The 26,349-nt window shown below is 32.2% G+C and overlaps 1 protein-coding gene across 3 annotated transcripts; it reads left to right on the top strand.

Moving 5' to 3' along the window:
• Positions 1-3: 3 nt before the first annotated feature.
• LOC132737893 (natural resistance-associated macrophage protein 2-like) lies at positions 4-25,177 on the top strand. Of its 3 annotated transcripts, none has more exons than XM_060725267.1 (16): positions 4-137; positions 796-984; positions 2,467-2,589; positions 3,965-4,130; positions 4,735-4,795; positions 5,945-6,083; positions 7,575-7,730; positions 8,436-8,594; positions 9,100-9,147; positions 9,979-10,017; positions 11,155-11,274; positions 12,069-12,292; positions 13,035-13,191; positions 16,216-16,266; positions 22,771-22,846; positions 24,839-24,962. In XM_060725267.1, the coding sequence occupies exons 2-15, from the start codon at positions 829-831 to the stop codon at positions 22,837-22,839; spliced, it is 1,668 nt and encodes a 555-aa protein (XP_060581250.1). In that variant the 5' UTR covers positions 4-137; positions 796-828; the 3' UTR covers positions 22,840-22,846; positions 24,839-24,962. The 3 variants fall into 3 exon arrangements, with proteins under 3 accessions (XP_060581250.1, XP_060581249.1, XP_060581248.1); XM_060725266.1 differs by lacking the exon at positions 22,771-22,846 and adding an exon at positions 19,462-19,535 and having other exon boundaries at positions 24,839-24,959; XM_060725265.1 differs by lacking the exon at positions 22,771-22,846 and having other exon boundaries at positions 24,839-25,177.
• The last annotated feature ends 1,172 nt before the right edge of the window (positions 25,178-26,349 follow it).

The following is a 26,349-nucleotide window of genomic DNA, read 5'->3' as shown; positions in this document are numbered from 1 at the left end:
GTCATTTTCAGTGAATCAGTTATTTCCCTTTGAAATATTTACACCATTTGTACGACGACGTATTTTAGATCGCGTATATTTTATATTTCAAGTAGAAGCTATTGTTTTAGGATTAATTAAAAGTAAGAAAACATAAAGTAAGTATTTTTAAGACTTTTATGAATTGAATTATAAGACGAGTTGAAAATAGTTTATCATCCGACATGGATCGTCCTAAAGATATCTTACCTGAAATCATGTTAAAGTTATATTATTAAACTATTAAGAATTAACATAAGAATTTACAACTTCTTCCAAAATGACCTCATCAAGGAAATGTCATTTTTTCTCCAAATGCTGGTGCAAAATCTAGTTTACTAGACACTGAAGTAATTAAAGTTCTTGCCTTAAAGATTTAGCACCAGTACACATTGATGTAAATGTTTTTGATTTTCTCGATCAAAAAAGGATTTTGTTTTAAAATAAATGGAAGTCCTTGAAATAACTTATATAAGAAAAAGGAATCAAATGGTTATCAATAGACTGAGAAACTGCATGGATTGTTATGTGTTCAGTAGTAGAAATTAGTTTCTGTAAAATTCCCAATTTTTACCTTTTACAACACAATTTTCCGTAAACCAACAGTGTTGATGGCTTTTCAAAAACTTGAGAAAAATAAAATCCTGTGAACAAAAACATTTGTAGCTCTGAAACACAATTTCAGACACACATAGGAACTTGGATTAGTCAATAGAATGCTAGAAATGATTAATATTTTACTTAAGGCCCATAATTATTAACTCTATAATATTTCAGAACTTTATCTCGGCCAGACAAGTTGTGCCCTTAATGGAGAATGCAGAATCTCACCCGATCGAGGAACTGTCTGGACATCATTCCTCTGAGGCTAGTGATGGAGATCAGGATGACTCTAACAAACATACACTAACTTCTAGACCATCTACATACTTTGATGAAAAAATTCATATTCCAAAAACAGAAAATGTAAGTATTTATATATTATATAAAAGTCAGTCATTTTATGAATTGAATAGCAAACTTTATATTTCAATTATACCAGTAGGTATTGTGCATTGTTTCATCAATTTTACAAGCTGGAGACTTAATCAAAATTAATTAAGGAGAATGTAAATTATTAAGTAATAAGTTACCTAAGTCAGTATAATACATGTATTTAAATAGCTATATTAAAATAGTGATATTTTGTCCTTGCATTAAAGTCAATACAGGCTGCATTACAGTAATTCACCAAATAATGATTTAGCATTAAATATTGGTAAATGATAACATTGAGTTAGTTGGCCTGCCTTCATTGTTAATTTTGGACCAGAACAAGGTAATTTCAGCCAGTGACCACCTCATTAAAAGGCCACTAAAGTTCATCACAGTTTACTTAGGAGAACACTAGAATAGGGATTTGCAGTTCTTGTTTCAAATCTGTTTAAGGCTAAAACAACAGAGTTAGGGATAGAACAGAGTTAGGGAAAGTAATAACATTTGCACTAGTTAGGCAACCTTTATTCCATTATATTTGTTATTTCAATGTTCAGAGTGTACATTGTACTAATACTGTTATGCACCAGAAATACAAACAATTAAAGTCAATAACCAAAAATACAGTACTGCAACTTTGATTTTGGGTTCAGTTTTTGCACATTTTCTCCTATTGTAGCTCTAATTACACTTATTATGGTAGTGACCAGTTAAAGCAATTAATAATAATTTATTATATATACTATTATAGTAGTAATATATTTATGGGAAGGAAATGAATTGTCCCAAAAGTAAATGCTGATTTGATCCAGCATTTTCACTTGTGCATGTTATATAGTATATAATATCATGTACATTATTATATTCAAGTATAAATGTACATAATATAATGATTAAATATATAGATGTTTCATTACTTTTGCATGTAAATGTATGAAATTAAATAATGTGGTATTCCTATTTCTGTATTTATGCCAGTAGTACTAAGTGGAAATTAATATTAGATTGAAATGTAAAATGTCATAACTTTGATTGTAACATAAAGTTAAAATATACAAATATCATATCATTCTGTTTAAATTTATAAAGTATATAAAACATGACTAAGACATATGTTAACATTAATTTAGTTACAACTGTATAGTTTTTATTGAAAGTGTGACTTTAAAAGCAATAAAAACTTTAACCAAGTTAAAAGAGTACATTTTGTGATTGAAAAATAGCACAATCTAAATCAGTTTGAAATTTGCCTTCCATTTTTATTACAAAGTTCATTATGCACCATTCAGTGTTAACCTCCCCATTAGATTTTTAACCCTCTTTTCCCAACCCACACTACGGTAAACAGGGGATACCCGGGGACTTTGACTTTCAGATTTTCAAATAACAAATCAGATGTTTTTTTCAAATATGAATAGGATGTCAAATTTTTTGACTGAATTTTGCAATGTTTTATGTTATTTCTTTTTCCAGACAAGTTTCAGCTTTAAGAAGCTATGGGCATTCACTGGACCTGGGTTTCTGATGAGTATAGCATACCTCGATCCTGGAAATATAGAATCTGACCTTAGATCTGGATCTCTTGCACAATTTAAGGTAAACAATAGATTTTCATAGTTCATGTAGACTTTGGCTAAGAACAGGCACCTTTTTCCAATTCGGTTGTGTAAAAAAGTAACAACTTTGTTTAAGTTTCTCATTTAATTAGACTCCTTTGAAGCAATACTTCTCAAGAATATCCAAAACATTCGTCCTTCATAATATGTTGCTCTGCTGCCTGATTTTAAGTTGTACACTTGAAATGAGATTCATTAATATTTTGTCTTTCTAATGTCTGTTTGGTATATTTTCTAGTTTATCATATCAACTGAAGAAGCCTAATAAAGTGAGACATATTTCAGTAAACTGTGTTGGTTTGTGAATCTTTATATCATAACTTCTCCAATTTTTATCACAACTTCTCATGTAATTTGTTATGTCTGTTGTTCATACAGTATCACAATATTTATATTGAGTAGTTAACTATCTAAAGGCGAGTGGTGACATAGTGGTTATTATATAAGGTGTCTGCCTCTCATCCCTAAGGAATCATGGGGTCAAGCTCTACTAGAGTCATGACCATGTATTCTCATATGACACCAGTACTAGTTAGTTCCAGGAAACAGACTGGAAAGTGATATTAAATATAAGTTGCAAGAAATTCTTTTGTAATGGAGCTTAAGATAAATAAGTTCTAATAAACAGTCTAGAGTCTGGTTAACACCAAGATTTGAGGGGGGGGCGGGGTAAAAATAATCAGAATTGGGTATGGGAGAGTGATTTAGCAATTCCAAGATGGCTGTGTGTAATGGAGTAAAATTGGGGACATCAGAACTTTGCTTTAAATTTGGCAATGTCCACTTTTGATTTAAAGGGCTCTCAATATTGTCTTGCAAGCATTTCAAATTCTTCACAGAAAGATGCAGGGGCATCTTGCAAATCCCACCTAGTTTCAAACTAGCATCAGCTTACATACAAGCAAATAATTACAACACTTAAGACCAGTAAACCAAAGAATGCCTGCCCTGACACATTTGTTAGACATTGTTTTTTGTATAGTATTCAGGGTAGTAATGCACTCATAAATAACAATACCAAGCACGATAATGTTTATTCAGCCTTTATACTTTAATGATGGCAACACATGTGGCATTATTGTTTTTAACTGACTCTTATTTTTTAAAGAGACATTTGAATATGCATTTGACAGATAGATTCATAATTTGTTGTTTAATATATTTAGATTTTGTCATTAAAAGAATATAAAATACATGCATTTGTGTCTCAAACCAATTACATGCTATGTTATAGCTATATTTGTGTTATTCAGGCATTGATTTTTTGTCACAGATGTTTTTTTCCACGCCAATAGCATTTATTGCAATTTAATGATCAGTTTGTAGTTATTTTGTATCTTTTATATTTCACACAGTTGCTATGGTTATTGCTGCTTGCCACCATTCTAGGACTGTTGATGCAGCGGTTATCGGCTAGACTTGGCGTTGTCACGGGGATGCATCTAGCAGAAGTCTGCTGCAGACTGTATCCAAAAGTTCCCAGAATTCTATTGTGGATAATGGTTGAAATAGCTATAATTGGTATGTGAGGGCAGTAGACGAATGGTAACACTGTCTGGGTACAAATCCATTTACCACTACTCCAACTGAAAATTAACTGTCCTTCTAATGAGAATAAAACCTAGGTCATATACAGTGGTTTTTAAACCTTGAATGTTAAACAACTTGTTTCTGGAACGGAGGCATTCCAAATTTATATAAACTGTTGCACAATCCAGTAAGTCACCCATATGGTTTTCTGTGGTGACCAGCCATATGTTTTTTGTGGGGACAGCACATATGTTTTTCTAAGGCAACCGCTGATATGAATTTAAGCTAGAATATTTGAAAAATAAGAAGAACTATCCTTGCCACCCAAGCCTCAGCATCACAGTAACCACTAAACAGTAAATATGAGAAATATAAGCCAACTGGTGTACGATTTTAACAGCCCCTTGTATTTTAATGGTTTTGAAACATGAGGATCTGAAAAGTTACGAATATTTTTTTTTTATAATAGCATTTAAACGCTACGCTTATAGGTCAGCTGTCATTTGGACACTAATATAAGACCACTTATCTAGTCAGTAGTTGCTTGTCCTGTTACATTATGTTTGAGACTGAACTAAGCAGTGGTTTTTTCCAGGATCTGACATGCAGGAAGTCATTGGTACAGCTATAGCCTTCTATCTTCTCTCTAATGGAAGGTAATTTAATCTTGTCTTAAAGCAGCACGCCTCCAGATTGATGCTAATTTTCATGAAATGGTTTTAAATATGTGTTAACGTATAATTATGTGTAGTGACCACAAGAAAGCAATTTACACCTAATTAATTGCGCTTATAACTCATGTAAATTACTAAAATGAGGTTAAAATGTGCAAACAAACCCTTACTGTGTTAGTAACACAGTAGAAATATAGTCATAATATTGAAAAAGTCAGTCATTAACCCCATATAACATGTCAATTATTACTTGAATCTTTAATATTTTTACATTCTTAAAGTCTCAATAATATTTTTAAGTTTGTTTTATTGAAATATTTTGGCTTATCTGGAGGCATGTACAATGTAACTTTAAATTGGTCTTACCTTTTCTTTTGTGGGTGCTACTCTATATTTTGCGGTAACCGTTTTGAAGTTGTTAACTTTTTTTTGGTGTATGGTACCTTTCCTTGAGTGGTTGGTAACTTTTCTGTTAGAAAAGTTGAAAATTCATTCTTATAAATAATGCTTTATTTTTTTTATACATTACTGCAAACATTCACTGTAGCAAAACATTGTACTGTGTAGATTAATCTTGTGATATCTTGATATGTGATATGATCAACCACGATGTTTTATGAAATTTAATAACCTATATAAAATAATGATACTTACGATAATTACATCTATCAATTATGAGTGTATAGTTGTAGAATAGGCCTGAGTGTCTGATTTCAAAGCAGTAACAACAACAACAAACATGCATTAATGTACCATAAAACAAGGCTTATTAATATTTTTTACCATTGTAACATGCTAGCAAATATAGAAATGATATTTTGATGTTGAACCATATCAAGCGGAGATGTAATCTATATGATGCCTGATTTAGTCTAGTGACTTGTCACATCAACATCATATGATGTGTAAACAAATGAGCCGCGCCACTACAAAACCAACATAATTTGCGACCAGCATGGATCCAGACCAGCCTGTGCATCCGCACAGTCTGATCAGGATCCATGCTGTTCGCTTACAAACTCTATTACAAGTAGAGAAACATGCTGGTCGCAAACCCATTATGTTGGTTTTGTCGTGGCACGGCTCAATTTTTTTTGTTACTAATGATTCCGACCCCTGTATATATTACAGAATACCTCTATGGGCAGGAGTGTTAATCACAATAGCTGACACATTTACATTTCTCCTTCTTGACAAATATGGTTTGCGGAAATTGGAAGCTTTCTTTGGCTTCCTTATACTTGTCATGGCAATTTCATTTGGATACGAGGTAATTATGTTTATGTGCATGTGATTTGATGGGCCAATGCAGAAGTGAGTAAAACATGATTGTATAAAGGGACTCAATTGAGGTTAATTGACATAATCATGGGACTAGAAATATTTTGGGGGAATTCATAAATCATTCCATGTGATTCTAGACCAATAACATGTGTGCAAAATGTCAGATCATTCACTCAATTTGTTTTACAGGATAATTGTTATACTAGTGAAAAAATACTTGAACTTTAATTGGGCTAAAAATTGCACAAAAAATTCAGTTTTCTATTTTATTCTGAGTATTTTTTTTATTATCTTTTTCATATCTGCCTAAGTTGATCTTTGTTAGAAATTCAAATTTTATTATAAAAAAAAGTTTGATTCAATGGAGTACCTGTAAGTAGGTTGAAAAAAAAAATAGTTACATGCAAGGTATAATTGTTAAATTTATACATTGAGTGGTCAACATGAAAAAGTGTCTATATATGAACTAAGGAATGTGAGCAAAACATTTCTTTTGTCTGGGTCATGTTTTTCTCGTATAAGTTTATCTACGTATGTATTTCTTAGTGAAGGAATAATGTTTCCTTATAGATTTAAAGAATTCATCATGAACTTTAATATTAAAGGAGACATTTGTGCTAGCCTAGAAGTTAAAGTGGTTTACTTTAACCTTGTGAGACATTAAGCTCTTTCATATCAGGAAGCTATCGAAGCAGCTAGCTTACAGAATTTTAGCAGTTTAACCAAAGTGCAAACTCTTAACCTGTTTGCTTGAAATAATGCATGGATAAACAGCTATAGTTTTCCTTAACTTGTAAAGGTGGAAACCTAACATATGACCTTTTTAAAGTGACCAGATAACAATCCCTTTAGGCTCCAGTTCCCATCTCAAAATCATCATTTATTGTGACATTTAAAAGTTTTTCCTAAAGTAACTTATTTTAGGAGAACCTTGTTTATCCTATATATCTGGAAAAAAAGAGTTACTACCTAGTACATGTATACTGGTACATGTATCATGTACAAAGAAATACCATACACTTTGGGACATTTCAAGTAGAAATTTGAATAAGTAATTTGCTAAATGTCAATGAAACATAGAAATGTAATTCCTTACTAGCAATTTTTTTATCCCTCAGTTGTGAGGGGCAGGTGAATGATACTTGGAAACTATAACAATATAACCACAGCATATCTGCAGGAGCATTTATATTTGAAGAAAAGGAGGGCTATATTGTTCTCAACTCAATGTTAGAGTGCTAGAGGCAGTGTTGGTTTTGGCTTCACCTTCACACTTTGGTTAAGTTTTTGTGTTCAACTTGGTATCTCCAAAACTACTTAAGAAATGGGTTGACACCTCACATGCTTGTTCTCTGCGATCATTTATCTTGATGAACATATATCACATAACAGAGTTATGCCCCTTTTCATACTGTCAAACACTGAGAGTAGTTGAGCATGCTGTCTTACAAAACAGCTCTTGTTTTTATTTTTACAGTATGTGACTGTTGCACCAAACCAGGTTGATTTATTGGAAGGAATGTTCATACCATATTGCAACCATTGTGGCCCCCGACAACTACTACAAGCTGTGGGTGTCATAGGGGCCATTATTATGCCACATAACATGTACCTGCATTCAGCTTTAGTAAAGGTATGATTGTGCATTTTTATTTTATTCATGTACATATTTTTCTAACATGTAGGCCATGTGTCACATGCATTAATACAAGCAGACATGAACAAATCTTTAATTAACTAGGCTGATATAACCCCTTAAAATTGAATATATAGTTTAAATAAAATGATGTATATAATAATTTTATTATTAAACTCTTTTATACACATCATCTTATGAAAATAAAATGATGTATATAATAATTTTATTATTTAACTCTTTTATACACATCATCTTATGATCTTTTTCTTTAATGTCACATCATTACCGTGGACTTCAACTGACAACAGTTTTATAGAAATTTTTACATTTGTTAACGAGCACAAGATTGTGTTTTTGTACAGAATTGTAACAGCTGCATGGTAAATTAAGATAAAATCTTTGATTACAGTTTCTTTATATATCAGCTACCAGATGTTTAGGAAGAGAACCTAGTATGTTAATAAAGAAGCAAGTAATTCTAAAGTATTTCTCATAAAGGGAAGTAAATGCAAAAATTAAATAAATATAATTCCTTTGGTGAAATTTACTATTGTTTTCATGCCCTTAGAATCAATAAATAGGCGAAGGGCGTACTATTTATGTGTTCTGTTGAGTTGTTAGTCTATTTGTGAGCAAGTTTTACCTTGCTCTTTACACTCTGTAAGCTACAGGCTTTATACCTTGGTATTTTATTTCCAGTCAAGAGATGTGGATCGCTCAAGGAAGTCTGAGGTGAAAGAGGCAAACTTTTATTTTTTTATTGAAGCAACAATAGCCTTGTTTGTATCTTTCCTTATCAATGTTTTTGTCGTGGCTGTCTTTGCTGAAGGATTTTATGGAAAGAATTCTACTGTGATTGTAAGAAAATACTTGATACATATTTTTTCATGTTTGTATTTTTGTCTTAATAACACTGCAGATTTGCAATGAATCAGAAAAAGAATGAGGATTGGGTTAAAAATGATGGTAGAGCTTGTTTGACTGGTTTTCACCCTAATTTCTACAAATTTCTACTAATTTCTACTAATTTCTACTAATTTCTGCACATTTTTGGCAATAACCTGGCTGTAGGTCCACTTACCATAACTAGATTTTCTAGACAACTAACCAGTCTTAATAACTCTTTGCAATGAATAAGAAAATATGACAAGGATTGGGTTAAAAATGATGGGTTTTTTTTTCTTGTATATCCATAATGCATTTTATTGTCATACAACACTAAAATACAGGTTATATTTTTGTTAAAAGCATAACAAACCAAGTAATATTACAAATAATTTCCTCAAGGTTCTACATGTATGTATCTTAGGTTCTTTTTTATGATAATAACCAAATGCTAACCATGTGTTGTTTCTATTTTCAGTATGAAAATTGTAAAAGTAGCAATAATCCTCATGCAGAAATTTTTAATGTGAGTTCATTTGATTTTTCCCAATCTTTATAATTATCTAATGGACCTTTCCAGTGTTTACAGTTTTATGTAAATTGGCTAACTTGTTATCCAATTGCTACACTGAGATAATATATATTCACTGGTTGATCTGCTTTGCACAAGAGAACACATGGTTATGTTTGTGATACTGTTTGTGAGCAGTTGACCTAGCAATGAATGGAAAAGGTGTGGCTAAATGTTTCGCATGAAAAACCGGAAAGGTCCATTGATCTTAGTGGTAAGGTTGTTTGACTGGTTTTCATGCCAATCTTAATGCATTTTTAGCCATATCTTGTCAGTCCACCTAACCCAGGCTTTACAGTTAATACCAATTTCTCAGCAAGTGACTAAGTATTAATCCCACATTAGAGACAATTTCCATGTCAGACTTAATGTCTGAGATCAAATTTGAGAAATTTCGCCTCACCTGAGGATTGAACCATCAATCCCTTGATTAAAAATTTGATTTTCTCTCTCTCTCGAGCTAGGGAGATGGAATTTGGCTTAGCTTGCCTACCCAACACATAAATGCAGTTTGAATCTTCTGTTGTTATTGTTACCCTATTTTTGGCTGTTGAATATAAATTGTGTAATTTCTAATATCAACTTAAATTAAAGGTTGCAAATGGCAAGTCCAAATTTCAAGTTGTCAAGTTTTGAGAAAAAATACAAAGGGTAACAATAAACCCTGTAGTCTTTTTGTTTTTAGAGTTATTAAAAAGTTGAATTACTTTGTTAAAGTTTATATCATATTGAAAGTCATGGTTTTTCTTCTTGCCAATGTTTGATAAATTATTGTTTATTTTTCAGACAAATACATCAGAGGTAGAAGTAGACATTTTTAAAGGTGTAAGTATATGCATTATACTTTATACATCACTGGTTTCTTGACCTTGCAGAGAAATCTTTTTTTTTTTGGTCAGGTTTTAAGTCACGCCAACACAGTATAGCTTGTATGGTGACATTTCCAGCTTTACTGGTAGATGAAGACCTTAAGGTCTATCTTAATTGCCCCTCTGGGCATTATTTTAGACACACACAAGCACCTGAGTGGAACCACTGATGTTTCATAAGCTAATGGATAGTTTCCTCAAATAAAAAAAAAACTTTATTCCCTGGTGGGATTTGAACCCACAGCCGTATTACCGTATTACAGAGCAGAAAGCGGTTTGAAGTCAACGGCCTTAACCACTAGACTATGAACACCCCAAGAAATAATTTTAATTATAAGCTATTCAGCAAAAGGTTTTTAATTACTTTAGTGAAATTAGATTGATTTCCCTTTATGTTACATTTATATATAATACAGGACTTTTAAGTATGATATAAATGATATTGGATTTTTACTTGTCTTATGTTAAAAACTGTAACTAGAATTTGCTTGTTTGTCTCAGTAAGAGACAGGTTATTTTTTTTTTTTGAACCACAGATTTGACCAAAAAATTTGACCTGGCATTTGTCAAAAGATTTGCCACCATAAATTTGATTTTGAATTAGTCCAGAGATTTTGCCATAAATTTGATCTTGAATTAGTCCATAGATTTGACCTTGAATGAGTCTGTAGATTTGATCATAAATTGATCTTTAATCAGTCCAAAGATTTTACCATATATTTGTGTGTGTTTTAAAATGTTACAAATGTCGGTGTGATAGGAAGTTTATAGATTCCACCTTGGAATTTGGTTGGGAAGGTTTGCTTAACAAAGTGATACTTCCACTGAAATTTGGAGTCAAGAGATAGTAAAAGAATCTACCATTATGTAATCAATGCAATAGTGGACTATTTTCCAGTTGGATTTTTTTAGAGGGATTTTGTCCTAGTTGGCTATTGTTTTAGACTCAATGTTGACCCTTTCCTAGCTCAGTGACTTGATATCAATGGCTCTGGAATATTTTACATTTAAGGAAAATCTTTGTAACTAACAATCCATATTAGATTTATATACGTGTAGGCTCAAATATATAGTGTACTGTATGTTTTTCCAGGGTGTTTTTCTTGGTTGCGAGTTTGGTGTAGCAGCTATGTATATCTGGGCTGTAGGTATTCTTGCTGCTGGTCAAAGTTCAACCATGACTGGGACATACACTGGACAATTTGTCATGGAGGTATTATAGACATGCTTCTTATCTTATCCTGTAAACTATTATGTTATTGTAATTCATCACCTTACTGCAGTAACAGGTTAACACATACTAAATTTCAATAATGTTAATCATGTTACTGCACTAAGATAATGGTATGGCAGAAAACATCATATTCAACCATAGTTAATCATTTATATACCTTTACTTCTTGTTAGTGTAATTTGAATATATCTTTGGCAACAACTGCAGCATCTTGAATAAAAGATCTTCTTATCAAGTCATGATCAAAGATTGTTGTTTTTTTAGCCAAATTTTAGGTTTATGTGGGTCATAAATATATTTACTGAATTTCCTCCAAAATGTCACACAGTTCATGCAGATGAAGAAACAATTAAGATAACTTTTCACTTTCTTCACAATGAAGCTTCTTGTTTTCATTTTCAGTTATAATTTTTAGTCACTTTAACACTGTAAATGGTCATATGGAAAATTTCCTTCATCGACCTTAGGAACCTTTTGCAACATTATTTCAGCTGTTACTTTGTCATCAATTTCCTGGAAAGATAACCCAATACCCACAGCAGTGGGAAAGCAGGGATTATAAATTTACTTGAAGTCAGTGACCTTAACCACCCAGTGACAGAGACCACTTAATCAAACACATGTACTTATAATGGCTTTATCTGAGCATTTATTCAAATAAACAATGTTTAGCATAGTGTAATGTAAGTTTTTTTTTTCTGATTTTGAATCCTATGGTTTTTTTCTGTAATATTGTACTTGAATGAAATGAATGTTTGGATATGTTTATACAGGGTTTTCTAGACTTAAAATGGAAGAGATGGCAACGAGTGTTGTTGACACGGTCAATTGCAATATTACCCACAATCCTGCTGGCAGTATTTGAGGGTATTGAGGATCTGACGTACATGAACGACCTGCTTAATGTGATCATGAGCTTACAGCTTCCTTTTGCCTTAATTCCGGTGCTCACCTTTACCAGTGCCAAAAATCTCATGGGATCCTTTGTTAATGGAATGTAAGACAAAAAATTTAAAACCTTTTATATTTGCCCTATCTAAAATTTGAAACAGTCCATTTTTGAAATTAAAATGACATTATGCCCATCCAAGTGAATTTAATGAGTGTAAAAGTGAAAGGTGTCAATATTTAGAAATATATTTTGCTAATTTCAAAGCTATATGAGTATACAGTTATATTTTCAAATATTTTAGATTGGTCATTTTCTTTTTAAATTCCATGCAATCCATAAATACAATGGTAAGATATTGTGAGAGACAGATATGACATTTGAACACTGTGAATGGCTAAAGTATCACATGCCCATGCCACTTTTTCAACTCTAAAAATGGTATTGCATAGCCTTGCATATGTTTTTATGTTACATTAATTTGAAGCATGCATAAATATTTGCTTAATGTTAGCATTACACCTTGAGCTTATCAATAAAAAAGTGATCTTTTTTTATTAACAGTTCTTATCTTATTTTAGGTATATGATATAATAGAATGTTATATTTGTGTAAGTTCATTTACAATCTACAATATTTTGTTTAAAAATAGTACATCAAAGGCCATTTATCTTGATAAGTATCTGTTTAAGATATTTAACATGTGGAGCATTAATGGCAACTGTTTGATTTAAATACTGAACATACCAAAGACAATATTACTAATATTTTTTTTAAAAAATGTAAGAATACAGTTATAATATAAAAGTGTGCAGAAAATGACAGTTGAATTTTGATTTATTTATTTCAGTGTAATGAAGACTATAGCTTGCCTTCTCACTGTGGTGGTGATAGGTATTAATATGTTCTTTGTGGTAGTGTTCATTCAAGGTCTACCTTCACACTGGGCTATATATCTGGGCATCTCAGTACTGGTCTTTGCATATCTACTCTTTGTGATCTATCTGGTAAGTATAAGTACTGGTTTATTCATATTTACTGTTCTTGATTTATCTGGTAAGTATAAATATCTTAACCCCAGTCCTGCTGAATTTCTTTAATAAACTTGTCCAGCTTCCATTTTTGGAACTGTAAACACACAGTACATCCTGCAAAGTGGTCACCTGTAGAACAGTTAACCATTTAAATCAAGATAGTTTTTTTTTCCTTCAAAAGTAAAACTCCACAATAACCTCACCAGAGCCACACCCCTTAGATACAACTGAAGTGTGTGCCTCAAAAGGGTATTGCTGTACAGAGATTGTTGTGTTCTATCTTAGCCTGACAATGGAAAGTTCTTTTCCTGGAATTACCAGTACTGGTATCATGTGAAGAGGCATGGGTGTGGTAAAAAGGAAAGGTGAAATCCATTATCTCAGAGTTTAACATCAGCAGTCTTATCTCAATCATGAGTGATATTAAATTCAAAACTAAGTACAGGCCTGAATTTTTAGCTCACCTGTCACAAAGTGACAGGGTGAACTTTTGTGATCGCTTTTCGTCTGGCGTCCGTCCGTCCGTCCGTAAACTTTTGCTTTAAATGACATCTCCTCATAAACCACTGAGCCAATTTCATCCAAACTTCACATGAATGTTCCTTTGGTGGTCACCTTTAAAAATTGCTCAAAGAATTTAATTCCATGCAGAACTCTGGTTGCCATGGCAACCGAAAGAAAAATCTTTAAATATCTTCTTTTAAACAACCCTAAGAGCTAGAGCTTAGATATTTGGCATGAATCATCTTCTAATGAGTGTCTACCAAGTTTGTTCAAATAAAAGCCCTGGGGTCAAAATTAGCCCCGCCCCAGGGGGTCATTGATTTTCCCTATATGCATATAGTAAAAACTTAAAAAATCTTCTTTTAAAGAACCCAAAGAGCTAGAGCTAAGATATTTGTCATGAAACATCTTCTAGTGAGTGTCTACCAAGTTTGTTCAAATAAAAGCCCTGGGGTCAAAATTGGCCCCGCCCCGGGGGGTCATTGATTTTCCCTATATGCATATAGTAAAAACTTAAAAAATCTTCTTTTAAAGAACTGTAAGAGCTAGAGCTTAGATATTTGGCATGAAACATCTTCTAGTGCATGTCTACCAAGTTTGTTCAAATAAAAGCCCTGGGGTCAAAATTGGCCCCGCCCCAGGGGGTCATTGATTTTCCCTATATGCATATAGTAAAAACTTAAAAAATCTTCTTTTAAAGAACCCAAAGAGCTAGAGCTAAGATATTTAGCATGAAACATCTTCTAATGAGTGTCTACCAAGTTTGTTCAAATAAAAGCCCTGAGGTCAAAATTGGCCCTGCCCCAGGGGGTCATAGATTTTCCCTATATGCATATAGTAAAAACTTAAAAAATCTTCTTTTAAAGAACCCAAAGAGCTAGAGCTAAGATATTTGGCATGAAACATCTTCTAGTGAGTGTCTACCAAGTTTGTTCAAATAAAAGCCCTGGGGTCAAAATTGGCCCCGCCCCGGGGGGTCATTGATTTTCCCTATATGCATAAATTAAAAACTTAAAAAATCTTCTTTTAAAGAACTGTAAGAGCTAGAGCTTAGATATTTGGCATGAAACATCTTCTAGTGAATGTCTACCAAGTTTGTTCAAATAAAAGCCCTGGGGTCAAAATTGGCCCTGCCCCAGGGGGTCATTGATTTTCCCTATATGCATATAGTAAAAACTTAAAAAATCTTCTTTTAAAGAACCCAAAGAGCTAGAGCTTAGATATTTAGCATAAAACATGCACTAATGGGTGTCTACCAAGTATGTGCAAATAAAAGCCCTGGGGTCAAAACTGGCCCCGCCCCAGGGGGTCATTGATTTTCCTTATACATGTATGTGTATAGCAAAAACTTAAAAATCTTCTTTGAAAAAACCCAAATAGCTAGAGTTTAGATATTAAGCATGAAACATCTTTAAGTAAATATCTACAAAGTTTGTTCAAATGAAAATTGGCCCCCCCAGGGGGTCATAGATTTTCCCTATATGCATATAGTAAAAACTTAAAAAAATCTTCTTTTAAAAAACCCAATGAGCTAGAACTTAGATGTTTAGCATGAAACATCTTCTTACGGGTGTCTACCAAGTCTGTTCAAATAAACAAATAAAAGCCCTTGGGTAAAAATTGGCCCGGGGGGGGATGGGGGGGGGGCTATATACAGGTGAGCTACCTCAGGGCCATCATGGCCCTCTTGTTAAATTGCTTTCAGGTACTTTTCTTTTCCTTTACTAGTTGTCTTTAGGTCCATTGGTTACAATAGAAATGATCAATCATTGTTGCTAATGGAAAAAAGCTGTTCACCAATAAGCAATCAAATGTTAATGTAAAATGTGTAAATTACCTTTGATGCTTGTACCGTCATCCCTGCATAACATCATCCAAAATAGTAAATAGTGTTTGTGTTAAATATTAGTACATTTTCACCTTTGTTGAAATGAAAATATTTTAGGACAATTAGGAGAAAATGTTTTATTTCTTTGACCAGTCAGAATGTTCAAGACATTATGGCGTGTGTTTGAATTTTTACATTCACCATTCCTTTTAAATGACTGAATATGATAAAATATATACTGTTTTTCATAAACTTCAAGGTCACACTGTAAATATTGATTATATACTCATGTTTTAGCTTGCCTTTTCAAAGAACAGGGAGAGCTTAGAGTTTACTTACTTGAATGTCTGCATTTGCATCACACTTAAGTTTTTTAACCAAGTTAGTATTTCTAAAACTATTGACGAAAATGGGTTGAAACTTCACACACTTTTTTTCTGCGATTATCTTACATGATTACATCCATAATTCTGAGCTACAGAGTTATGCCCCTTTTCTTACTGTCAAGCAATGAGAATATTCAAGTGCATTGTCTTACAGGCAACTCTTGTTTATTGATAAAATGCACAAAGAAGGGTTATTCATATCAGTTTATAAAAAAAGAGGATTAAAAAAAGACAACTGGCAATAAACTATTTGCAATGATCTTTCTGATTTATTTGCAGGCATGGTATTGTTTAATTGTTATGGGTTGTAACAGTTTAGAGAAAATACCCGTAAGTATCTTTATTATACCATATGTCTAAAATACTTAAGGTTTATAGCGTATAGGTTGTTAAAAGATAAGATTACTAAAGCAAAGGCACACAACTAATAGTTAAAGCTTTCAAATGTGTCAAATTCAGTTTGTTTACTTGGTTATTGCACTCAAACACTTTGAAAATGCAGGCTGGTCACCATTTTTAAATTCAAGTTCTACTTATGCCTGCAGCGCTTGGAGGCATGGATGGTATCTTGTATTTGCTATTGTCATCCATGAACAGACCCTATCTCAGTCTACAACATTTTAGTTACGTCATGCAGGCTGACTTTTACAGTTTTACTGATACTTTTTTCAAAGTGTTTCAGTGTATTATTATAGTATAATAATGTTTGATATCCATTTCTTGAAATTTTCACTAGAATTGCCAGTGCAAATGTAAAAGATACAGCAAAGAGCATAGCAGAACAGATCATAAGTTTAAACATATTAAATTCAGAATTTTATTACGTTGTAAGAGATAACATTAGATACTGAGTAGATTGAGTAACAAATACAATTTCTGTTTTGCTCTAATAATGTAGAAAATGCTAGCGGATAAGAGTTGGGTCACTAACTTCAAAATCTAATGACCATCACCACTGTAGGTTTGAATCTTGTGGAAGTTGTACTGCTTATGAATGAATTAATGCCATTAAATGTACTTTTTGTGTCGCCTTGAAAAGGTGACATATAGGGGTTACTTTTGTCGGCGGCGTCGGCGGCGTCTGTGTCGGCATCGGCGTCGTTGTCGGCGTCGTCGGCGGCGTCCCCTAAAGCTTGTCCGGAGCATAACTCAGTCACTATAAGTCTGATTGACTTCAAACTTGGTATGCATGCTTCTTTCAATAACCCGAAGTGCAGTGCACAAGGACCGGTACTCTGCAGTTCTTATTTTTTGAGTTATTGCCCTTTGTTAATTTTCACACTTTAATTTTGTCCGGGCCATTTCTCTTCAACTAAAAAAGCTATGGACTTGAAACTTCATAGGATGATAGATCTCATTAAGAAGAAGTGCAGTGCATAAGAACCGGTACTCTGCACTTCCTAATTTTTGAGTTATTGCCCTTTGTTAATTTTCATACTTTATTTTTGTCCAGGCCATTTCTCCTAATGTATAAAAGCCATGGACTTGAAACTTCATAGGATGATAGGTCTCATTAAGAAGAAGTGCAGTGAACAAGAACAGGTACTCTGCATTTCTTATTTTTTGAGTTATTGCCCTTTGTTTATTTTCGTACTTTAATTTTGTCCGGGCCATTTCTCCTTAAGTATAACAGCTATGGACTTGAAACTTCATAGGATGATAGATCTCATTAAGAAGAAGTGCAGTGCACAAGAACCGGTACTCTGCATTTCTTATTTTTTGAGTTATGGTCCTTTGTTAATTTTCATACTTAATTTTTGTCCAGGCCATTTCTCCGAAAGTATAAAAGTTATGGACTTGAAACTTCATAGGATGATAGATCTCAATAAGAAAAAGTGCAGTGCATAAGAATTGATACTCTGCATTTCTTATTTTTTGAGTTATTGCCCTTTGTTGATTTTCTTACTTTATTTTTGTCCTGGTCATTTCTCCTCAAGTATGAAAGCTATGGACTTGAAACATCATAGAATGATAGATCTTATTGATAAGAAGTGCAGTGCACAGAAACTGCTGCTCTGCACTTATTATTTTTTTAGTTATTGCCCTTTGTTATTTTTCATACTTCATTTTTGTCCGGCCCATTTCTCCTAAACTACATTGTTCACAAGGCGACACATCCGACTCGCGGAGTTCTAGTTTATTTGAATATTATTACTGACAAAGGATAATCAGTAATTGTCGGGAGGCATTTTTTCATGCATGCAAACGCATTAATTGAGTTATATTTATGTTATATGCATAAAATTAATCAATTAATCATAGTTAATTTTGCATTATCGAGTAACTTATTAATTAATTGTTATTAATCAATGAATACAGGATTGTTTTTACTGAAAGTAGTTATGGTAATCACTTATTCAATTTATTGTGTTGTATACATACAATTAATTGTGAATTGCTTTTATACTTTATCAATTACTTGTATTGTATATAGATTGTTGATCGTGGCTTACTTTTCTTCTAAATTAATTTATTGTATTATATATAAATATATACAGTTGATTGTGAATTTTATTTTTTTACTTTATCAATTACTTGTATTGTATACATACAGTTAATAGATAATTTCTGTTATACCTTATCAATATATCATGTTGTTTACGTAGTTCATAATGTAATTTCTTATGTTGCATACACACAATTAATTTGCGAATTACTTTTGTACTTAAAGTGAATTGGTCTATCATGAAAGATCTTTATTACAATAATAAATTAGGTTGTTAGCATTAAATGTCAGACATAACAATTAACCATGAAACAAGTATATATGAATGTTGTTGTCAAGTATGAGAAACATAACTCGATATAACATATTTATATGTAGCAGATTTAATATTAAAATGTGTAAGAACACAGTCCTATTATTCATCATGTAAATGTTCATGTTTATACTAAATCACTAAGAACTTTATCAATATTTTTTTCTTCAAGTAATATTTTATAAGAAATTCCAGATAATAAAATTTTCATAAAATTTGTCAATATTTGAAATTTCTTTTGGAAAAAGTGCCCATTGTAAACCAATCCACTTTAACTATCTATTATGTTAATTGTGAATAAATTTGATGCTTTATCAATTTATTTCATTGTATATATAGAGGATATTGAATGAGTGTAGGTTCAATACTAAATTTATTGAATGATTTTAATAAAATCATATCATGCCAGCCTCTGGCCAGCATAATACTGTTTTATTCAACGAGTTCAATAAATTTAGAATTGAATCTACACAAATATAATATTCTATTTATCACATAATATACATAAGACCGGTTTTTGACGTGCCTTATTATAGTGTAACACTAACATTATTGCTTTAACGCAATGTTTATATATAATTCAAATGATGTCACGTCAAAGTGTTATTACACTTAAGTGTAACTAATTTTTATTAAATGGCTTTATTACACTCTGGCACCACGATTTATGTGATAAATACTATTAATTGTGAATTAAATTTGTACCTTATCTTAGTTTATTGCATTGTGTAGAGATATATAAAGTTAACCACTTGTCACATTACAGTGTTGTTGGTTGAAGCCATTATTACCAGCACTTGGAGAAACATGGCCACTTACTGAAACCTCCACTAAATAAAGGTTCCTAAATCTAGCCATATATTATTTGTATAGTACCATGCACAGTGTGGTCCTCACAGTGGTATATGACATTTTAAATCTTTGTAAGCAGCATTTTATGCCTAAATGTATTGGAGAAAATTGTTGATAATATTTTATTTCTTCATCCTCTCTTTATGGTGAAAAACTGTTCCCAACCAAATACAAATAAAATAGATTTCTTTGATATTTTGTCAGATCCAGTTACATGTTAAGTTTGTAATTTGAAAAAAAAGTGTTCGAGTTTGCATACTTTTCACACTTACAATAAAAGAACTGTAAAGATATTAGACAGATTTTCTGATTGAACTTCAACTTCAAATAGACAAATACTTAACCCTTTAACCTGCTGGAACTGGAAACTAGCTGTTGTCACCAGTATAGAGCCAGGTCAGTGTTCACATTTATCACAAGTATAGAGCCAGGTTATTGTTCACATTTGTCACCAGTATAGAGCCAGGTTATTGTTCACATTTGTCACCAGTATAGAGCCAGGTCAGTGTTCACATTTGTCACCAGTATAGAGCCAGGTTATTGTTCACATTTGTCACCAGTATAGAGCCAGGTCAGTGTTCACATTTGTCACCAGTATAGAGCCAGTCAGTGTTCACATTTGTCACAGTATAGAGCCGCGGTCAGTGTTCACATTTGTCACCAGTATAGAGCCAGGTCAGTGTTCACATTTGTCACCAGTATAGAGCCAGGTCAGTGTTCACATTTGTCACCAGTATAGAGCCAGGTCAGTGTTCACATTTGTCACCAGTATAGAGCCAGGTCAGTGTTCACATTTGTCACCAGTATAGAGCCAGGTCAGTGTTCACATTTGTCACCAGTATAGAGCCAGGTCAGTGTTCACATTTGTCACCAGTATAGAGCCAGGTCAGTTTCACATTTGTCACTAGTATAGAGCCAGGTCAGTGTTCACATTTGTCACCAGTATAGAGCCAGGTCAGTGTTCACATTTGTCACCTGTATAGAGCCAGGTCAGTGTTCACATTTGTCACCAGTATAGAGCCAGGTCAGTGTTCACATTTGTCACCAGTATAGAGCCAGGTCAGTGTTCACATTTGTCACCAGTATAGAGCCAGGCCAGTGTTCACATTTGTCACCAGTATAGAGCCAGGTCAGTGTTCACATTTGTGCAGTTTGACCTGAGGCTGATCAACTATTTTCATATTGATAATGAACAGTTTCAAAAATGGAAGGTTTACAAGTCCATTTTAAGAAATTCAGCAGGACTAAAATCAGTAGCATCTATAATAAGTAGGGAATGGTTTAACTCCTAGCATGCACCATTGATGAAGAAATGAAATAATGATAGCAGTTTCTGTCTTCATATCAAGGCATTATTAACGCTGCTTGCTAAACCTATAAAATGACCACATATTCCACATGAAGGCCACATTGATACATTCATCTCCTAGTTCCATATACATGCTATTGGCTGCTGGTGGTTATGGTTGACTAATCTGTCGTTACTAATTACCGGACATTTAGTTGTTTATTGAATGACATAGATAGTTTTGTTTTGTTACATACCAGTATATATTAATTATATTGAATGCGTACAACCTAGTTTGATACTTTGAATGATGAATATTATTACTTAAAGCAATACATTTTATCGTGTTTTTATGTCCCGGGGCATATAGTAATTGAATCAATTGTCTGTCTGTCCGTACAAGGTTAATCTAAAAAGGCAAGGAATATTTCGTCAAATAGCAATGACATGCCAACTTATATTTTTTCAGATTAACAAAACGTCATGACTCTTTTAATGTCAAATTATATAACTGTATTTACAATTTTTTGGGCAATTATTCTGTTCATAACTGAATTTTTTGAAAAATTGTTCCTGACAAGAATCTGGGGAGGAGGTGTTGTGTTTATCAACTTGTCCTTGTTTTAATATTTAAATGAAATGCTGCAACCTAAGTCTTTTCTTGCTGATGTTTCAATTGGATCACTAGCCACTTACTCCTTAAAATGTGTTGGGAAAGGATATGTTGTAGTATTTTAAATTTAGAAGCTATTTAGGTAGCATATAGAAATAATACCTTATGTGATCTTCCTGCAGCAAAACTTGAAAGTTGCCTCATGATCTCATGGTCCTAATACATGTAGTGTTTGGATAATATAAAGCATTAAAAAAATCTATCAGAGTATCAAGGACATGTTATAAGTGCGTTGGTGCTCAGAGATAAATTCTCAATAATGTAATTATCTCAGGCCTATTATACTGATAGCCATTTATAACCCATCTGTCAAGTTCTTTGTTTCACTCTTGCACATTGTGAAAAAAAATCATTTATGTTCTCTTGCAATAAAAACTGTCTCAGATTCCTTAAAATGTTGGTCATTATTTATTGATCTCCTATATATAAAAATTATTTTATACACTCATAGTAAGAAAATAATGCTATGATAATGATTTGTAGAATATGGAAGAAATGTCTTGAACTTCTTGAGGTTTTAAATCTGGAATAATGAAAGGTCTAAACATTTCACAAAAAAATGATAGATAAAGCAATAATAACTAATCAGTTATGACAGAGGAACTTATTTGAGCAATAAAATGTTTTAAAAACACTCTTGTATCAATACATTTTTTTTGTTTGCATTCAAGACGAGGGTTATTTTTTTTTTATTAAGGGAAGGATGTGCTGTGATAACTATTGTTTTTATAGCATAAAATAGTATGCAAAAATAAAATATTCTTTTGCTACATTTATATTCTAGTATGTTGATCATTAACTTCGAGCATGATATTTTATGGTACTTGTTTTTTCAAAGGTGAGCTTTTATTATTTGAAGGTGTAAAATGCAATGGATTAAACAGGCTTGCTTTTACTATTTATGACGGCAATGAGGGGAGGGGAAGTAGTAATGTTGTTTTCACATATTTGGTTGATGAACAGGATACATGATCAATTTAAATATATAAAAGGAATGAATTCCATATAAAATATTTATCTTTGAAACAGTGAAGTATATGTACAGGCTTTTGGAAGGGATTCTTATCAACAGGGTTTCTGCCAATACCGCAAATTGCAAAAAATTATTTGGAAATGGCGGGGGGGAAAGAAAGAAAAAGAGAGAATATTTTCACTGCTAAATGCGTATCTGTACAACTGAGAAGTTGCCATTTGAAATGGCCATTATCATACCAGTAGATATAATATTATAAAGACAAATGAAATTAATTTTTTGTTTACAGTGTATCTGGAAGACACCTTTTATACCATATCTAGGAGAATATTTCCCACTAACAGCATCTTCCTCATAGATATAAGGTTCTTATCTTGTGGTTTGGATATTGTATGATACACAAACTTATAATACTTCTGGTTACTGTAATCTGAAAAAAAAAATACTGGTTAGGGGCTTGATTTAAATGAAATTTAAATGAAAAGAAATAACAGAAAATTTAATTCCAGTTTTACCAAAGTTCACTTTATACATTCATAACCAGAAGTATATTACAGTATAGTATCAGAGTAACAAATTCTTTGTGCATGTTGTATATTTGATTTTGTTTTTGATATGAGGGCTGTCCCACATAGTCGTGGACAATGGCTGTTAAATATAAAATTTTAAGCCGAAACCTATGATAATCTTGCACAAGATTGAAGTGTATCTCCATTAATTTGTAGTAAAATAAGAAACACTATTTCAAGAAATGGTACATACAGCAGATGATAAAGTAATTATAAAGACCTGAAGTGTGCGATGCAGCCCATGCCAAAAATCATTATTTTACAGTATCTTCAAAACCGAATAAGTTGTCAATAAAATACAAAATCTGCCCAATGTTATGACGCTGACATTTTATGAATGTCTGATGTTATATGGCAAAATTTCAAAGAAATCACAAAACAAATATGTTTACAGTGCATGTTTTACTTCATACTGTGCCCATATGAGCACAATAAAAATTGTGACTTTTGACACTGACACAGCCCAGCAGAGGGTTATCTATATCTGCTTTTAGTGTTGAATAACACCAGTCCTATGATCATCTTATTAAAAGTTAAAAACTATTTGATGATATCATGCTGGGTATTCTTTTGCATGGTCACTCACACTCAGCAATTGTGTATTAACTGGTAAAAAAAATGTTAGAAGCTTATTGAGTATTATGTATTTCAACACTGTTGTCAATGACTTACTGGGACAGCCCTTGTATTTGGCATACATATGACATTTTTCTTTACATGTTTAGTTGATTCAAAAGAATTTTCAGTCACAGTAATTTGTTAATATGTTGGTCTTTATTTGTCCATTTTATATGATTCACATGAATCTAAAGACCTTCTCCAAATTAGATTTTATTTAATTTTTAATTTTAATTTCTTTTCTATTTCTTTTATATTTTTATTTTAATTCTTCTGGTCTTGTGTCCAACACCATGTCCTATTGGTTTGTAATTCTACATTTTTTGTGTCCAATATTAGGCTGTTAATTTGGTTGTCAATCCATGTGATATATAAAATGTGTATTTATCAAAGCCTTAAATATAAAAAATTTCCACAAATTACTGTGAGTAAAGTTCAGTAATGTTTGATATCAGGTTTTATAACCACTCTTTATTTCTGTAATGTTGATTTTCCATTATAAGGCCAATGAAAGTTTTATTCTGACTGTTAATTCGAGTGTACCATAAGACTAAAAATTTTGTACTGTTACATTGGTAAAAAATAAAATCTTATATGAAGTATTTGTTTGGGGCAATAAAATAAATAACACATACGTTTAAGAGTAACAGCAGATTTAATATCATCCCTCCTAATGTTTTGGGTACCAGTATTTTCCTTGGGATGATATTTTTACTGTTACTTAAAAACCTATGTGTTATATAATAGAATTCTGGTTAAAGGTGCTCATTTATTTAATTATTTATTTATTGTTTTGTTTTATTGTTTTTCTAAAAATTCATTGTTTAATTGGTTGTCAGAATGATTTCTATTGTGTATAACTAATACTCTTTCGTGAAGTAATTTTATTGTATATATGACATGTCTGTTTTAAATTGAGAAATTTAGACTGGAGACCCTATCACCTTATATAGTTTTATCTGCAGAGGGTTATTATGGAAAAAGTTATTTGTCATCTTTTATTTGATAATATATTAAATATCACTACTACATTAACTTAAAGCTAGAAATGTAAAGTAATTATTACAAATTATAGACACAATATCCATTTTAACCAGCATGCTATTATAATCCTTAATGTAAATATAGTAAGTTATACTCATATAAAATATTTTTATGTATATTTTACAGTGCCTGCCATGTTTACGTCAGACTGGACCATATCGGACATTTGATGATACAGATTATTTGACAAATGATACAGTGATGATGAATACCAGTAATGATCACATCGAAGATACCATGTCTTGATTAAACAAGTTTACACTTACCAGTCACAACTGCTTTAGTGCAATTATAAAGCTACATGTGTTCTAGTTGTGAATGCCTTAAACCAAGGTTAAACATACTTGTTATAACTGCATTAACTGTTATATACCAGTCATAGCTGCATTTACTGTTATATACCAGTCATAACTGCATTTACTGTTATATACCGGTTATAGCTGCATTAACTGTTATATACCGGTCATAACTGCATTTACTGTTATATACCAGTTATAACTGCATTAACTGTTATATACCAGTCATAACTGCATTTACTGTTATATACCAGTCATAACTGCATTTACTGTTTATATAACCGGTTATAGCTGCATTAACTGTTATATACCGTCTATAACTGCATTTACTGTTATATACTAGTTATAACTGCATTAACTGTTATATACCAGTCATAACTGCATTTACTGTTATATACCAGTCATAACTGCATTTACTGTTATATACCGGTTATAGCTGCATTAACTGTTATATACCGGTCATAACTGCATTTACTGTTATATACCAGTTATAACTGCATTAACTGTTATATACCGGTCATAGCTGCATTTACTGTTATATACCAGTCATAACTGCATTTACTGTTATATACCGGTTATAGCTGCATTAACTGTTATATACCGGTCATAACTGCATTTACTGTTATATACCAGTCATAACTGCATTTACTGTTATATATACCAGTAGTGATGGAAATCGGATGAAATTTGTCCCAATCGATCATCGGTTCAATCGGATGGGACATAATCGATAACTTTCCGATTAAAGTTGCGTTAAAAATAAATGGGGAAGAAGCATTTTTTCCCAAGGCACTTGATTATATTCAGTAACATGAACTTCATTTAGCACTTTTCAACACAGTTTTAACCCTATCATTTAGTTATTATTTCACGAAATAGATTTAATTTTCCAATGGATGTCAAATAATAACATTCACATCACATTATATTTCTATTGTGATCCTATTCAACTCCAAATTGTCTCTGAGATAATTTTTTTGCGATCGGCGAGGTGTTCCTAAAAGAAAATTACCGTCAGAATTAATTCGTTTTGATACTTTAAACATTTTTGACGACGTCGCAGAACAATTTTTTGTGAATCGATTATTGTCGCTTTACATAACAGTAACTGATTATCAGCGACTTGCGACAATCGGAACATCACTATATACCAGTCATAACTGCATTTACTGTTATATATACCAGTCATAGCTGCATTTACTGTTATATATACCAGTCATAACTGCATTTACTGTTATATATACCAGTCATAGCTGCATTTACTGTTATATACCAGTCATAACTGCATTTACTGTTATATATACCAGTCATAACTGCATTTACTGTTATATATACCAGTCC

Source organism: Ruditapes philippinarum, unplaced genomic scaffold (assembly GCF_026571515.1).
Source record: "Ruditapes philippinarum isolate M1 unplaced genomic scaffold, ASM2657151v2 ctg4674_1_1_1_1, whole genome shotgun sequence".
Classification (NCBI taxonomy): Eukaryota; Metazoa; Mollusca; class Bivalvia; order Venerida; family Veneridae; genus Ruditapes; species Ruditapes philippinarum.
The sequence above is the reverse complement of the archived record's forward strand: the minus strand, read 5'-3'. Positions and strand labels throughout refer to the sequence as shown.